The 17,269-nt window shown below is 32.8% G+C and overlaps 2 protein-coding genes and 1 long non-coding RNA gene across 4 annotated transcripts in view; 1 reads left to right on the top strand and 2 right to left on the bottom strand.

The window, feature by feature from the left end:
* Window positions 1–1,551: 1,551 nt before the first annotated feature.
* Window positions 1,552–7,916, bottom strand: LOC101744002 (uncharacterized). 2 transcript variants are annotated; one of them, XM_038019046.2, is made up of 7 exons: window positions 7,701–7,916; window positions 6,087–7,502; window positions 5,677–5,832; window positions 4,823–5,280; window positions 4,009–4,183; window positions 3,337–3,457; window positions 1,552–2,472 (listed from the first exon to the last, which is right to left on the bottom strand). In XM_038019046.2, the coding sequence occupies exons 2-7, from the start codon at window positions 6,312–6,314 to the stop codon at window positions 1,832–1,834; spliced, it is 1,779 nt and encodes a 592-aa protein (XP_037874974.1). In that variant the 5' UTR covers window positions 6,315–7,502; window positions 7,701–7,916; the 3' UTR covers window positions 1,552–1,831. The 2 variants fall into 2 exon arrangements, with proteins under 2 accessions (XP_037874974.1, XP_037874975.1); XM_038019047.2 differs by lacking the exons at window positions 6,087–7,502; window positions 7,701–7,916 and having other exon boundaries at window positions 4,823–5,300; window positions 5,677–5,828.
* Window positions 7,917–9,604: 1,688 nt separating this feature from the next.
* On the bottom strand, window positions 9,605–10,916 carry LOC134200959 (uncharacterized). The gene is made up of 2 exons (XR_009976092.1): window positions 10,795–10,916; window positions 9,605–10,665 (listed from the first exon to the last, which is right to left on the bottom strand). It is a non-coding gene; the product is annotated as an uncharacterized LOC134200959 (long non-coding RNA).
* A 39-nt stretch (window positions 10,917–10,955) lies between these two features.
* LOC101743047 (bifunctional heparan sulfate N-deacetylase/N-sulfotransferase) overlaps window positions 10,956–17,269 on the top strand; it is a 103,670-nt gene continuing 97,356 nt past the window's right edge. The window contains exon 1 of the mRNA XM_012695350.3: window positions 10,956–11,200. The gene's annotated coding sequence lies outside the window, so the exon portion shown is untranslated. The remainder of the gene's footprint in view (window positions 11,201–17,269) is intronic.

Here is a 17,269-nt window from a genome sequence, read left to right as displayed (position 1 = left end):
TATGACTGTCCATAGAACTTGTCGACCTCACTCAAAAGTAGAGTAGTTAATATGGGTACAAGTGAGTCCATCAAACTCTCCATGTGTGGTTGGCATTTTATAGACAATTCATTACAGTAAAATACTTGTACTTACAGTAAATACTTCTTTTGTGTATTGAATTCAGATAATATAGAAAGATAAATTTAGGGCACTTGCAATCTATATAAAATTCAAAGTTACTTATACGAGGGCCGCACTAAAAGTATCGGGAATGGAATATTTCCACTGTTCCTGTCATATTAAAATCTTTTCAATTGAAAACTCCTAGGTTTTAAAAATCGAATACCATTTGTTTATTTAAAAAAAGATTCTCGGTCTTGTCACGAGGTTTTGTCAAACTTATTTAGTCGTTGAGAAAATGGAATTGACTCGAGCAAATTCAGGAGCGATGATTTATTATGACTTTCGCAGTGGTTTAACACAAAAACAGTGTGTTGACCAGATGATTTCTGCATTTGGTGATGAAGGCCCATCCAAAACCACAATTTATCGCTTATTTATCTTTATTTTTGCTGAGTTTCAACGTGGACGTGTCAAGCTCAGTGATGATCCCCGTCAAGGTCGTCCAAAAACTGCAGTCACCCAAGAAAACGTTGATGCTGTGCGTAAGCTGATTGAGGAAGATCGACATGTGACATACCGCGAAATTCAGGCAACTTTAGACATTGGCATGAGTCAAATACAAATAACCTTGCATGAACAATTAGGTGTAAAAAAGTTGTTTTCCCGATGGATACCGCATTCGCTCTGTGAAGAGCAAAAAGCGGCTCGCGTTACTTGGTGCGTCAGAACTCTCGAAAGATTCCACGCAGGATCCTCAAATGCTGTATACAACATTGTATCAGGTGACGAATCCTGGATATACGCGTACGAACCCGAAACAAAAAACCAGTCACGAGTTTGGGTGTTCGAAAATAAGCCAACAAAAATTGTTCGTTCACGGAGTGTTGCAAAAAAAATGGTGGCCACGTTTGTCTCCAAAACCGGCCATGTTACGACTATTCCTCTTGAGGGACAAAGAACGGTTAATGCAGAATGGTATGCTAGCATTTGTTTGCTACAGGTCGTTTCTGAACTCCGTAAAGAGAACTGCAACCGCCGCATCATCCTCCATCACGACAATGCGAGTTCTCACACCGCGCACAGAACAAAAGAGTTTTTAGAGCAAGAAAACATAGAATTATTAGACCATCCGCCGTACAGCCCCGACCTAAGCCCTAATGATTTCTATACTTTCCCTAAAATAAAGAATAAATTGCGTGGACAGAGATTTTCATCACCTAAAGAATCTGTGGACGCCTACAAAACGGCCATTTTGGAGACCCCAACTTCCGAATGGAATGGTCGCTTCAATGATTGGTTCCATCGTATGGAAAAATGTGTCAAATTTCGCGGAAAATACTTCGAAAAGCAATAAATACATTTTTAAATAGTAATGTTGTGTCACTTCGTTAATTCCCGAAATTTTCAGTGCCGCCTACGTATCATCATTGTGGGTAAAAAATAACCTTCTTTACTGCATCAAGATTTATTTCTCTTCCGTTTTATAATATCTTTAAAAGTTACTATCACAACAGCGTAAACAAACCTGACAGATTTTTGGTTCAGAGTGATATGCAAATTAATTTTACTGATATTTATGTATGAAGTTATTGCACAATTATGTTGACACTGGCGGCCTGCCCTATAAAAAAATCTTAATATTTTTGTGCAGATAAATCTATCTATAATTACAAATGGCTCAATCAGATTTTTATTTTCAAATGCGTCTGGAAATTTCGGAATAGACTCACTGTAAACTATCAAAGAGACCAATATTTTTCATTTTAGATATTAAATCAGGTGGAGGCATCCTATCAGAATCTTTTAGGGTATCAAATAACAGAGTGATTTCTTTCAAAGCTTCATAAGTACGCTTGTACGTCTTTACAAATGTCTCTGTTACTGTGCATTGAACATCATTTTCTGAATTATCTATACAATTTCCTTCAAGCAAATTCATCTGATGAATAGTATCCCTGTGATCTGGAATGCTGAATCCATCCAAATATGCATCTAAAGATACATACAAAATGTGAAACATTTGTTCTTGATGAACAACACTTGTCTCTTGTTTTGAATAATCGAGTTGACAGAAGTTTTCACCAGAATCTTCCTCACACATTGCTGATAGACATTTTTTTTGCAAATATTTCAATTTATGAGAAATTTTCTTTGGTACAGGAAACACACTTGGGGCTGTTTTTATTAAACGATTAGAAACAGGAAAGTTTTTCCAAAGAGATTCTTCTAAAAACTTTTTCAATATAATGAATAAACAATCTCCTTCTATACTCAATACCTTTTGAAGATACATTGTTCCAATTTTACTTCTGATGAATGTTGGATGCATATATTCTAGAATTCTTATTATAGTGTCGGGCGGCATACCTGTAAGATAATATTATCTTTTTAAGTATTGGGCAAACAAGCTTTTGGCCCTCCTGGTGTTAAGGGACTGCCATCAAGGTTTTCTAAATTCTAATTCTAATAAGGGACTGCCATCAAGGTGTCTAAATTTGAATACTTTGGTCACTAGTACGATTTTGCTCACTAGCAGCACGCGAACCGCACGCACTGCCCTACATCAACTAACGACTAAATCCCAACAAGCTCGTCGTATACCGGTTGAGTAGGCTCTGATGCCTTTGCCTGCTCCCACTTTAATGGTCGAACGGGATCATCCTAGGATAATACTATTTTTTTTATTGCCCTTGTATTCAGACGAGCACACGGCCCACCTGATAGTGAGTGGTTACCGTCGCCCATGGACTTCAGCAATGCCAGGGGCAGAGCCAAGCCGCTGCCTACCGCTTAATAGTCTCCACAAGCCTCGTTTGAAGAAAGACATGTCATAGCGCTCGGGAAACACCGTGGAGGGGAGCTCATTCCATAGTCGGATGGTACGTGGCAAGAAAGACCTCTGGAAATGCACTGTGGATGACTGCAGTGGCTCCAGGTAGTATGAATGAACTCTACTCCGGTGGCGGGCGGTGCGATGGTAAAAACGAGATAACAGTATCATCTCTAACAATTACGCAGAGCACTCCTCATGGAACATACGGTACAAAATACAGAGGGGAACCGAGGTCCCTCCACAGACCCAGAGGTTCCAAACTATCTTCGCTTTTGCCACCACTTATGTGGGAATCCTCTTTTACCATAATTATACAGCCTTCACTTTTAATATTGAATAGTCTTGAAATGAACAACCAACTAATGTAATTTATAAAAATAATGTTATTAGTTGATTACCTTGAATAATTTCATAGAATTCAGTTGCATAGGCACTAACATGTTTTCCTAAATTTGGGTAATCATTAGCAAAGTTCAAGTCACACTGATAAATAGTTTCTATTGTTATATTCAGTAAAATCTGAAAAAGAAATAAGATTTATATAAAATGAATATTTTTAAATCTTACAAAAAACTTTTTATTCATATGGGTTCATATAAGTATATCCTGAGAATACTTAAAGCAGTAACTAAGATTACTTTTCATTTTTATGTAATAAATAGTTCTGTCCTGTGTTATTCTCATGAGCATTGTTAAGATCAATTTTATTAATGATTAAGTAATTCTGTTTTAAGAACGAGTAATTATAATTTTAATAAATATAATAATTTATATATTTTATTATAATTATTTATTATTATAATTATTAAAACATAAGATGCAACCTGGATTAATGTCAAGGAGCAAGTGCAAGACAGGGTCAAGTGGAGAACAACTTGTGAGGGCCCTATGTACCAGCAGGCTATCCTAGGACAACAATTGTTTATATTATTCCTTAATAGTACTTTGTTTTCTATTGTTGTCTTTGGCCTTAATAAGCCTTGTCTTCTATTATTATGTAAAATTTTATTTTCAAGCAACAGTAATTGAATTGGAAGGTAAAATGCATATGTAATGTTATTGTTACTTACTGTCATAGTTTTTATATAGTCTTCAGGGCAATTTAGATGTATCATATTAACAAACAGCCTAGCGATTTGTAAACTGAGACCATTTTTATTAATTTCTATATTTTCATTTGGCCACAAAACAAGTCTCATTAGAGGTTTATCTGATCTTTTCAATCGCCGACCATGTGTAACTGAACTGTAATTATTTTTTTATCTTGATTACACGATCTGGAATAGGCTAACTCTGTGTAGTCCTGTCCTCATAATTAATATACTATTTTTAAATATGATATATGTGGTGGGTATGTTCTAACAGCACACCTAGCATTGAGAGGTTACTTTAAACCATAAACATCACAACATGAATGTCACCACGGAGCTTACAGTACAATCATCATCAACAGTAATTATGGTTTTATTTTCTTATTTTTTACCATGTTAGCTTTATCTTAGAAGCAGTTCCTGTATGTATGGTATTTGCTTAGAACTTGCCTGAGGGATTAGAGCGCATGACGCATCTCTTCATACACATGATACCTTAGTTACGATCACTTCCTATCAACCTCCTGAAGGTGATGTACTGTGCTCCAGTGCAATATTTTTATACTGTCTACATTTTTGTGTAAAATTTTGTGTTTATTCCAATAGTCCTGAATTTCTGACTTAATTAAAACCATTTTTACATATAGTCCTGTATGATCACCAAAATTGTAAAGTATTTGAAAAGTGGGAAATAATTTAATGTCCATAATAAATGTGAGATTAAACTGTAAAAGTAGTTTTAATTATGTTTGGAAATTTTCAAGTAATTTTTTTTGTTAACTTAAATATTTACCTGAAATACCAAATAGCTAAATCAAATTGCAAAAGTTCTACAACACTTTCTAAAACAGCCATAAGTCGCATAATTCTTTCTGTTTTATTTAAAGTTTCAAATGTTTCAATGACTTTTTCAAAATTTATACATTGTACGTAATCTAAATGTTCATTTGGTTTCAAGTCTTCTTTGGTTAAAATTGGTCCAGGATTCCCTTTTTGTAGCTCATACTGTAATCTTTTAATACAGCTTGTCACTATCCCTCTCTCAGTTTCAGTTACTATCTTATTTTCATCCTTATTTTTAATCTTAAAAATCATCTGAGACAAGAGGAAGTGACTATAAGAATCTCGCACTGAATTTTTTCTTTCAGAATTCAATAAACAAGGTGGATGAGTGTTAAAATTTTGGAACAGCATTTGTTGGCATTTATCAATAACATAACTTGCTGCTTGTTCTTTGCTGTCATGGGCATTCTGAAATATTACAGATATAACTATTTAAATATTTTTGTGTTTCTAAATATTGAAATCATCATATTAATCCTTATAAATAAATTTGTTTTCATCTCATATTCTCAAAAGATAATCCATTTGGTATTAATTAATACATAATATAGTAATTGAAACAACAATCTTTTTTCCAGTGTGGCTGCATTCACGCTATGATACCTATGGATTTTGATGATCAAATTGTGACAAGTGAAACCAATCCATAAAATCTTTAAGAAAAACTAAATAATGCCATGTGAGCTAAGGATTCATTTACCCGCCTATGCAATTGGATATTTGGATATTTACTGTAAATGTCAGTTTTTTGTTAATCTTACCGCATGCTAATTAATGATTGAATGAAACAAAAAGTATATTTACCAGTATTATAAGCACTAAACCCTTTAGAATATCGTCTGATAAGTAATACTGGGGGGATATACTCATATGACATATGTCCACAGCTTCTAGCCACATATGATTGTTTATTTCCACCTTAAATGATTCTACAGCATAATTAGGAATAGTTTCTTTAACCTGTAATATAATTTGTTCAATGTTTTAAAACTTTTAGCAGACATGACCCACAACACAACCCTACACTACACACAACACTACTAGATGTACTAGATCAGCATTGTTTGTGTTTAATGTTTATTATTTAGCATAATTATATCTAAGTATTAGCGTTTTATATTAAAGCGGTTTTTAATTATGTTACGTCAATACAATTATTTTAAAAGTCAATTGACATAATAGAATTAAAATTTAATCAAAATTATCAATACTACCTTAGTATGCTTGCAGGCTCCAGTCAAACAACTTGGCATGTATGATAAAAGCATCCGTTTGCGATAATTGGAATATGCCTGGAAGGACACCCTCCTACACGCTTTTACAAAATTTTCTCGTCTCCTCATAAGGGAAGCTTTTTCGTTACTCAGGTTTTTTTTCTGTCTTTTTGGCAATTTACAGAATTCACGTTCAACACTATTGTCCTGTGTACTGCAAGCTTTCATAATTACCTCTCAAGAAATTCATAAAATACTTTTGTAGTTTCTTTCTATTTTTAATCAGCAAAACTTTTCATTTTATACTTGTATTATTGTTTTTTTTAAAGCGCCGCATGGTTACCACAATTTTAGTGCGCTTAAAATATTTAAAAACTCTAAGTAAGTTCTATCTACAGTAAAATCTGTTTCGTACATCCAAACTTCGATCAATAATAGTACTAGATTAAAGATCAGGAACAAAAATAAGACGCTCCAGTGGCCACGTTTGCAGACACGAAAACATCTTCATTTCTTAGAAAAAGTTTAATAATGTTAACGAATTCAGTTTATTCTAAACCTTAATACTTAAACATAAAGTTTAATTACCATTGCAAAATATATGTATTTAGGTCCTTTCGTCAGAAAAAGAATATTATGGAATAAATTTAAAATGTCACTTGAACATAAAAAGACATCAGTACAAAAATATTTATTCTAAAATGATACTTAAAGCCTAATTTATAAGGTTAAAAATATTTGTTTAAAATTTCGTGCTTATTGTATTGTGGAACTAGATGTAGTTCTTGGTATTACATTTCAATGCTCAGAACACAGTAAGTATTGAAAGACATAGAGTTGCAGAATATACATATTTGTTTTAGGTTTGTTTTGTATGGTCGCAACTATTTTTGACCGATTCAAAAAAGTAGTAGATAATATTTTACATTGCCGCTATTACAACAAATAGGTGATAAAAAATAAAATTGAATAAAGTAAAAAAAATATGAAAGGAAACACGATACATGTTTTCCACGTATTCTTTATACAGAAGTAATTAAAACAATAATGTAGGTTTAATTACCTTTAAACAGATTCAGTTTGTTGTAAAGCTGTCTTTTAAAAGTCATTTTTATATGAGCGGTTTCTTTTTTACAAATATAATGTAATCTTATATCAATGAATTTTTCTATAATCAGTTTAATTTAGGCTTATTTTATGGCTGTGTTCGTTTCTCCCAGAAAACAAATCCTTTTCAGCATATACGCTTAAAATATTTACACATACATATAAAGTTTTTTTAATACTTTTTTGCATTGATTTGCCACCACCATTGAACAATTCTAGAATTTTTATAAGGGTTCTATATTTCTTCTCCTCTTTCTTTCGCGACAATATATATCCATAGTGCACAGCGACAAGGGGCTACTAGGAAATCTACAAACAAAAATAACATTATAAAATAACAAAACTACTCTATGCATTCCCTGTTCAAGAATTGGTGATGTTTGTTACAATAGTTGGTGCCTTGTTGCAAACATTGGCCAAACAATTACAATATTCGTAAATTGTGTTTTATTTACAATATAATTGTGTTTATTATTTTATGAAAAACACTTAATAATATAAATTTACCAAAAAAAGATATTCCTTCCAAAACCTTGGTGTTACGGTGGTTTTTTACTCAGTTTTTTAACGCGCATTGCAGCGTTTTGACGTCTTAGTGTTGGCTATGATTGGACCATACTAATTTGAAATAAGACCACAAATTTATTTGTGGTCTTATTTTTCGGGCCGTTTTTGAAGCGCTAATCGCGAATCTAGTAGTATTATTGATCGAAGCATCCAAACCTCTGTTTGTATTGATCTAAGAAGCTGTAGGTATGCTGTAGCTTAATATAATTGAGAACCATAGATTATACACATAATATATTTGAGTTGAGAACTAAAATGAAGGTGAATGAAGTTAGCCCCTCAAAAAATTTTTTTTTTCCTATTTTATACTTATTTTCTATTAATTCGTTTGTTCATCATTTGTTCATGATTGTTCACTGTTAATAATTGTTTGTTCTGCGGTTATTTATTTAAAAAAAATTTTTTAAAATATACCTACAAGTTAGCCCCTCTAATGCAATTTTTAATATTTTTTCATCCTTAATGACTCGTAAATATTCATTTTCGATTGTTCTTATATGAAACACGTTTGTTCACTTTCGAAATTACTCGTTTTTTGTTTAATTTACTATTTTTATTAGTTGAATAAATGTATGCAAAATATGTGTACTGCGCATGCGTCAACTATAATGCCTAAACTTTCTACGCGGTTTTAATCGTGAAAAAAAAAAACAAATATAAATCCTGAAGGAGCAATTAATTGGTATACAGTTTAATTAAAAAAATTAAAAAATAAATAAATGAAATAATGTGCATTGGCGTTAAGTTAGACCAAACACATTTTTTCCATCCTCCTACTTATCGTTATGAAGGTATAAAAAAGATAGGGAGTTCACATAGGTAATATAAACAAATAAGTAAATATGTTCATTATTTATCTTTCAAGAGATAACATAGGTATACATTATAATAACTTTTTTACACAGTCGAAATTATATTCCTAACATTAGTAAAATAACATTTTAATACGATAGGTAAGAGTATGGAAAAAATGTATTTGGTCTAACTTAACGCCAATGCACATTATTTCATTTATTTATTTTTTTATTTTTTTAATTAAACTGTATACCAATTAATTGCTCCTTCAGGATTTATATTTGTTTTTTTTTTTTTCACGATTAAAACCGCGTAGAAAGTTTAGGCATTATAGTTGACGCATGCGCAGTACACATATTTTGCATACATTTATTCAACTAATAAAAATAGTAAATTAAACAAAAAACGAGTAATTTCGAAAGAGAACAAACGTGTTTCATATAAGAACAATCGAAAATGAATATTTACGAGTCATTAAGGATGAAAATATATTAAAAATTGCATTAGAGGGGCTAACTTGTAGGTATATTTTTAAATATTTTTTTTAAATAAATAACCGCAGAACAAACAATTATTAACAGTGAACAATCATGAACAAATAATGAACAAACGAATTAATAGAAAATAAGTATAAAATAGGAAAAAAAAATTTTTTTGAGGGGCTAACTTCATTCACCTCTAAAATGAAGCTAAATAATTGAAGTTTTTTTTAAGGGATTTTATGACCTGGTAGCTAGACCATAAGCCATGTCTTATTTTAATTTATTTTCCTATTTTTATGAAAAATTCCCATATCATCTCATTCAATTTAATGTCATCCCAGTTGATTAATATGACCCATTAATCAACTGTAATGAGATGATATGGGATGAAATATAATCTCAGTAAGATGATGGTCATTTACTGAGACTTTTTCAGTGGACTTGTGGCGTTTATGAACGCACCTTTTTATGATGCGTAAACCGGAACGCACGAGAGGTGGGGAAAAGAATATAGTCTGTGACACGGGACCTTTTTACCGCCGAAAATTTAAAACGAAAACTAAAATATAAGGTGTATAATAACTAATTTAATATAATATCTTAGAATTATTTATGCCGTTACAACAACAAAACTCTTATTGTTTCAAATGTGGTGCTAATTACATAGAACACGATTTTACGGCGAAATAAAGAAGGGACTCTATACGGACTCCCTCAGACTTTTTGGAAGATCCCGAGAAGCTACGGCTGGCGGCTTTGTTTCATTGTTCCACATTTGTGCACTTTCACAGATATTAAACAATTAATAAACCACCGTTATTACATATTTAAACCTGACGAAGCACTAAATAGACTAAATAAAACAAATCACACAACTTCACTCCTCGCGTTCCCGTCAAAAGTAATTTAGCTTTATTGCTCAAAAGTGGCCATAAATATGTAGGTATGTTATACACTACCTAATATTTAAACATGGCCTGCAAGTTGTAAACTTTATTATAAGTGTATTATTTATGTAACTGTAAAATCTGTTTCTTACCACAGTGCACGTTGTTCTCTAAATTTTTTTTTTTAAAGCATTTAGCGAAGCCATGTCTGAAATATAATCTAAAATTGCATTAAAACTGTATGAACTTTATGAAAGATAGTTTCCATCTAAATTAGTTTTTTATCTTCTAATTTAGACGTTTAATTTAGACAACAAATAAACATGTTTTTAATTTAAAATTATTGTAGCGACTACATAATTTCTATTATATTCTATTATAGTCTAAAAGTGACACAGAGTTAAATGAAATGGAATTAACGGCAGGATGGTGAGATGAGATAACACTTAATAATAGATTTTGGATAAGATAAAAAATAAAAAGTACTCTCAGTAAAATGGTGAAAATTTCTTTGAAATTAAAGGTAACCTTTTTAAACGTCCAGCGATTTTATTTTATTTTCCCACACTGACGCACATTCATGGACACTAAGTGGTTAATAAGCTGCCATTATTACACAGTTAAAGAAAAAGACACTTAATTCACTAACTATTCTCGCATTTCCCTTCAAAAAGTCCCCGACTAAACAATTTGATCATCTTCTTCTTCTTTATTTTTTGGCTCCGGCACACAAATTTGAACCTAAACGTAGGGTATGTGTTAATCTAAATTAAAAAACAAAGATTCACAAACTCATTTTCTGGTAAAACAATATTAATTCGCAGACATCAAAATGGATAACTCTTAACTGTGTATCAATAAATTACTTACTTTTACGTATTGTTTACTTGTAAAAAATGTTTATGTAATTAAAACAAACAAAAAATCATTTTTGGACAAACTTGTATATTCCAATTAGTCCTTTTCGTCTATCTGCCAATTTATTAACTTTAGACTTGTAGAAATAAAACGTTCTTGAAGTTATTCGTTTGTGATCCATTCGCATCGTTGAGCCGACAACATAGATTATACACTAGTCGTCAGTGATTGTTAATGTTTGGGTGTATTTTTTCTTTAAAAAATCCTGTAAAGTTGACGTAATTGTGACTGAGTTTACCATATAATGAATTAGTGTGTTTAAACGACATTAAGTGTTTATAACAATGAATATGGTGTTACATTGTTAGAAGAAAATGTTTTCAAGATCTGTCATTGTTGATGATGAGGCTCATTGAAGGTAAGAAATGATGAACAATTTTAAGTAAACAGTTTCTGCAACTTACTTACTTACTTACGATTATTTCTTTAAATTTCAAAGCTTAAATTAAGATAATTGTAAGTCAAGAAACAACTCGACATTTTAAAAGTTTTATTGATACTTTGACCTAACAATAATTTTTAAGCTTTCTAAAGATCAATGTATCTTACATTTTACTGAATTGTAAGTCTTATCTAGTTCAGGTTTAATGAAATACTATGAACAAAAACTAATGATTAGGTCAAGAGTTGAAATTTTTTTTGATAAATATTTTTTTTTTACTTTTTGTTTTGCCGCATATAGTTTTACAGTTCATAAACAAAAAAAATATTAAATCTTAGAATAGTGATTATTTAGGCAATTGTTTGGAAAAAAGCCAAGGCTACTCATAAAGTATCAGTATCAGTATTTAAGTTAAAGCTCAGTTGGCTTCACTTAACCCACTTTTCAGAATCGTTGGTCTCTGCAGTACAACATTTACATGGTCATATTCAAAACGCATTGGAAGTCTTGAATCATTAATAAATAAGGTATCGAAAATAAATGATATTCTCATTTGGTCCTAAACTAGGATTTCCACTACAAAGTGAATTAGAAACATAAAAGTAATCTAAAATTATTTTAATAGATATATTCAATGTTTACACACATAAAGCTAGAGCTGGAATTAAGAACCCTAATTAAAGTGTTAAAGAAACTTATGACTAGCCATTATAATCCTATTGTAATTCTTTAATAGTACTTAATTTGAGACAGCTTTTGATCATTGAGTATTAATTTAGTATAACAATAAATTGCCCACATTTCAAAACATTACTTATTTGTCTTAATGCAATTATTAGAAAATTTGATTGTGCAAACTTTGCAAGTCTACTCGATGATTGAAAGCAAGTGTACCTGGCATTATAGTACTATCTACCTTTTGAAAAAGCTGAAGCAATTGGGTTAATGACAGAAGATTATTCTTTAGGAAGATTTAGATATATTAACTTATTTTGAAAATATTTAGATCAACAAGCTTAATGAAAAAAAAAACTGGTTTTGTGTTATCAAGTGTAGCTAAACTATGGTGGAGTATGTGGCAAAGGAATGTAATGTTTGTTGTAGTTTGTGAGTTTGCAGATGACAAGAGCCATGTTGGCACTGCTGTGAGCTTGAGAGAAATAAGTGATTGGTACATGTTATCTATATATTAATATGTGAAGCAAATACTTTGTACCCCTTTTTACAAAAATTGCATGGACGGAGGAGTATGAAAGGAGAAACCCCATTTTGGGCCTAAGCGTTACACGAATGGGATATGTACCAAAAAATTCGTCTATTTTGCTTGATTAACCTATTGAAATCTTAGCTTCATTGACAATGGCCAAGTGTAGAAAATAAGTTGAATTCAATTTTTTGTTTTAAACAATCTTTGTAAACATCTGCAACACTTATTTCAATATACATACGTAACTAGCTCCACAAACGTGCGGATTAGAATTAGAGCATGCATAAAATAGGATCGATTTAGTGGAAATCGAGTGTAAAAAATAATTAATACTCTTTTGCTTTAGGATAAATGACTGTTTTTATAGGTATTTTAATCAATGTAAATAGAGTATGGCCATCGAATCGTGACACAACTACTTACAATGGCGGCAATTCAAAATATCTACAACTGACAACATTAAATATAGCATTAAAGGATAGTTTTGCATTTTTATATTAATGTGACTATGCCCTAGAAAAATACAAATGTATCAAATCGTGTTATGTTATCTTTAATGTTGCCAACTGAAGATATTCTGGATTGCCGCTATTTAGTTGTGCCATGTTTGGCCGGCCAGACTATAAACATAATCTCATTGAATAACGTAACGTAAAGCACCAAAATCTACTAACAAAAATCATTAAAAGAAATAAATAACTGTGCCATTTAGTTATGACACGAAATCATGTCGGCAACTGCAGCAATTCAAAATATTTTCAACTGGCAATCTTAAATATAACATGAAAAGTCGATTTGGTACTTTGAGTTTTTCTATGGTGTAGTTACATTAATAATTTTACTGGTGGTAGGATCTCTTGTGAGTCCGCGCCTCCCACCCGCCTATTTTTGCCGTAAAGCAGTAATGCGTTTCGGTTTGAAGGGCGGGGCAGCCGTTGTAACTATACTGAGACCTTAGAACTTATATCTCAAGGTGGGTGGCGCATTTACGTCGTAGATGACTATGGGCTCCAGTAACCACTTAACATCAGGTGGGCTGTGAGCTCGTCGATGGGTATCTAAGCAATAAAAAATAATAATAAAAAAGGCATGAAATAAAATGAAATGAAATGTGATGAGATATTAAGGGAGCACGTAATGATTTATATTTTATATAAAAAAGTTATCATATAAATATAGTTTTTCATATAAAAAAGTTTTCATTAAAATTAAAATAAGACTGACCTAAAGGTCTTAGTTACCAGGTCATAAAATCCCTTAAAAAATCATTTCGTGCGCAGCGCGTTTCGCATTACGTTGTTTTTAATTTTTGGCTTTCGTTCGTTTTCGTAAACAACCTAACACGCGATTTCTCGTAACAGGTTCCATTTTTATTTTAAAGCAAACTGTTGCTGCAACAAGTTTCGTAAAAAATTACTCATCTTTAGTAGGAAACAGCCTCAAAAATATCGTTTTTATTAAAATATCTCGAACAATAAACATAACCTAAAATGTAAACATTGTCTGATTTTACCAATTTGGCCATTGCTGGGAGACCTGAAAATTGGGCTCAAGAAACCTTCTTAGGTATTGTAACTTATGACCAAATTCTAGCACTGTAACGCCAGGCCCAAGTTTGTATGGATTTCGGGTTTGTCCTTTTCCACACTTATAGAGAACTAGCGACCCGCCCTCGCTTCGCTTCGAAAACATTAAAACACACATGAAACCAAAAAAAAAAAAAAAAAATTAAAAAAAGTAGCCTATGTTCATCAGGGACAATGTCGGCTTCTAATGGAAAAAGAATTTTTCAAATCGGTCCAGTAGTTTCGGAGCCTATTCGAAACAAACAAACAAACAAATCTTTCCTCTTTATAATATTAGTATAGATATAGAGAAGGAGTGCAGAAACTTAGTACTTAAATTATGCGTGTCAAACTTATAATTTCAATTAATTTATAGTCAAATTTTGACTACCAGGGGACCACTTGTGTTATCATATAACATGTAACAATCACTTATTTCTTAAAAATTATACAATCAAAAATTCATAGGAGAAGTTTGGCACAACTTATCCTGGAACAAGTATTACTCTGTTTTGGATATGTAGGGTGCTTTTGCCATCTCTTGGCAACATTGGTTAGGGCTACCTCAGCTGAAGGGTCATAAATGCGCAGCTTTTTCCCATCAGATTACCCATGTTTGGTTCCACAAGCCCCACTCATTTTTTAAAGTAACTCACATGCACATGATGGTTGAAAGTAATAGAAATAACACAAACCTGTGTTGTATTTTAGGTCTCCCGTCCATTCGACCCGTCGAAAACCACAGCTTTTATAATGCGGTAAATCTCTAGCCCTAAGTCTTGCTTCAATCCACGTCCTGCCTTTCAAGCCTGCGTACCATGTGGCGTGTCGCCCTCTACCCTTATTCTTAACATTAACGATGCAGGTGCGTTTTGTTGTGCTGATCGATAATCGGATGGAAACAGAGGCGACCAATTAAGGAAAACATCACTGTGGTCATCAACATTAGTTCAATTTAATGACAGGGCAAACTAATGTTGACGTTGTCGTTCGCCGATTCTAAACACATCTCGCCCGCGATCTTCTGACGGACCCTATGCCATTTCCCCGGAAGTAGCTGTCCCCAAGAGAAAAAGGGTTGCTCGAGTTGCAAAACGCAACATCTCAAGATTCCTTTGTCCGCGTTTACGATTTCACTGTGCAGGTCCTTCCGCAAGGGCCTGATAGTCTATGAGCTTGGCAGAAAGGTCCATGAGTTCATCTGGGTAAGGCCGCAGTGGTGTTAAGTGCCATTCCAATATCCGACTAGACTTCGTCACTGTTAACGCCAAAGATCAAAGTGAATTTTAAATCAATAGAAATTATCACATTTCCTTCGGGTTTCGCAATTGGTAGACATAATTCGCGTTCTTGAGTGGAGACCGCGAATTAGCAAACGCAGTGCAGGACGCCCTCAGGCTCGGTGGAGTGATGATCTGTGCAGGGTGGCTGGCAGGAGCTGGATGAGCGAAGCCGAGGATCGTGTTTAGTGGCAAGCAATTAGAGAGGCCTATGTCCGAGCAGTGGACTGCTACAGGCTGATGATGATGATGCTGATGAGACATAACTGAAACTACTTTTACTATAAACTATTTTTAATCAGGCGTATATTATTTGGAATATTTTACGCTTATTACGCTAATTACCGTCTATTTAAGAAATCCTTTCATTCATTTATTTGTACTTCTTAAATAACAAAAGCAATTCTTTCAATTTATACAATCTTATATATAACATCTTGCCAATCAAAACTTTTAATCCCCTTATTAAAAGTTTACATGTTGTTTTGAAAAAAAGCGGCACTGTATTGTATCGTTATATTATAATAGTTTAAAATAGTATACCTGTCGGAGAAGCCACAATAACTACCACCACCGTCAGACATCGTAGGGGCAAATAGGGTGATCGAGCTAAGAAAAATATTGAGCACGCCAATCACGCTTGTTGTCCTAGAACAATTTAGAAATCTCTTGACGTTAGCAAACGAAAACGAATATATATATACACAGATGGATGTTAAAAAATATGGAAACTTTCAAAGAAAATATAATGAATAGAATTCAAAGTCTATGTTTTGGATTGTCTCTTGACAATCCAGCCATTCGCGCTTCGTAAATTAATTCATTACATAAATTATAGAAATACTAGTAAGGAACTTCAGATTATTGTCGCCCATAAACATGGAAAGCTATTCACCACTACAATTACAATTATTGAATTAATATGGAATAGCAAATGTCATCATACATCTATTAACTATTATGATGACATTTGCTATTTGCAAGCTTATTTTGCAACTGAGATTAAATTCTCAGAAGAGGTCTTAGGCACAATTACGAATGAGGAAACTCGCTTTGTACACAGAAATAATATGATAAACCTTAAATAAACGTACAACAAAATGTAAAATTACACTATTTAGCTTCAAACTAATGTCGTTAACAAATGAAGTCGTCGTGGCCTAAAGGATAAGACGTCCGGTGCATTCGTGTTGAAGCGATACACCAGTGTTCGAATTCGAGGCGGGTAACAATTTTTCTAATGAAATACGTACTCAACAAATGCTCACGATTGACTTCCACGGTGAAGGAATAACATCGTGTAATAAAAATCAAACCCGCAATATTATAATTCGCGTAATTACTGGTGGTAGGATCTCTTGTGAGTCCGCGCGGGTGGGTACCTACCACCACCCTGACTATTTCTGCCGTGAAGCAGTAATGCGTTTCGGTTTGAAGAGTAGGGCAGCCGTTGTAACTATACTTGAGACCTTAGAACTTATATCTCAGGATGGGTGGCGCATTTAGGTTGAAGATGTCTATGGGCTCTAGTAACCACTAGGGCTGTGGGCTCGTCCACCCATATAAGCTATAAAAATAAGTCGCATAGAAATGGGTGTTAGTGTTATTTAGTAATAATTACTGTAATGCTAAGACCAACCTAACTATTTAATAATTTTTTTATTACGAATTAAGCATTTGTTTTAGATTCCTCAATTTATAGCTACTTTACAAAGATATTATGATTTTTTGTATTCTTGATTCATATCACGTTCTACGTACAAAGTAGTTACAATGTATGCACTATAGAATTTCGTGTTGTACCTATCGTTGATTAAATTAGACGTCGCTTTGGAGAAGAACGTATTGTCTCGAATGAACGTCATTAACAGGCGACCCTTTTCTCAAAGTCCACCTTCCGCTACCTTAATAAAATGAGTTAATGGCATTATCTGTTATATTTGTAAAAAAATCACTTTTGAGCACACGGAACTGTTAATTTTGTAAAAGACAA

The sequence above is a fragment of the Bombyx mori genome, chromosome 22 (genome assembly GCF_030269925.1).
Source record: "Bombyx mori chromosome 22, ASM3026992v2".
NCBI classification, from domain to species: Eukaryota; Metazoa; Arthropoda; class Insecta; order Lepidoptera; family Bombycidae; genus Bombyx; species Bombyx mori.
The sequence above is the reverse complement of the archived record's forward strand: the minus strand, read 5'-3'. Positions and strand labels throughout refer to the sequence as shown.

Bases quoted from the DNA above. Each gene is read 5' to 3' on its own strand.
- LOC101744002 (XM_038019046.2), bottom strand. From the start codon at position 6,314: ATGAAAGCTTGCAGTACACAGGACAATAGTGTTGAACGTGAATTCTGT. The intron at 5,281-5,676 runs GTAAATATACTT...GTAATATTTCAG, and splicing joins GTTTAGTGCTTATAATACTG to AATGCCCATGACAGCAAAGA. The intron at 3,458-4,008 runs GTAAGTAACAAT...TTTCTTTTTCAG, and splicing joins ACTATATAAAAACTATGACA to ATTTTACTGAATATAACAAT.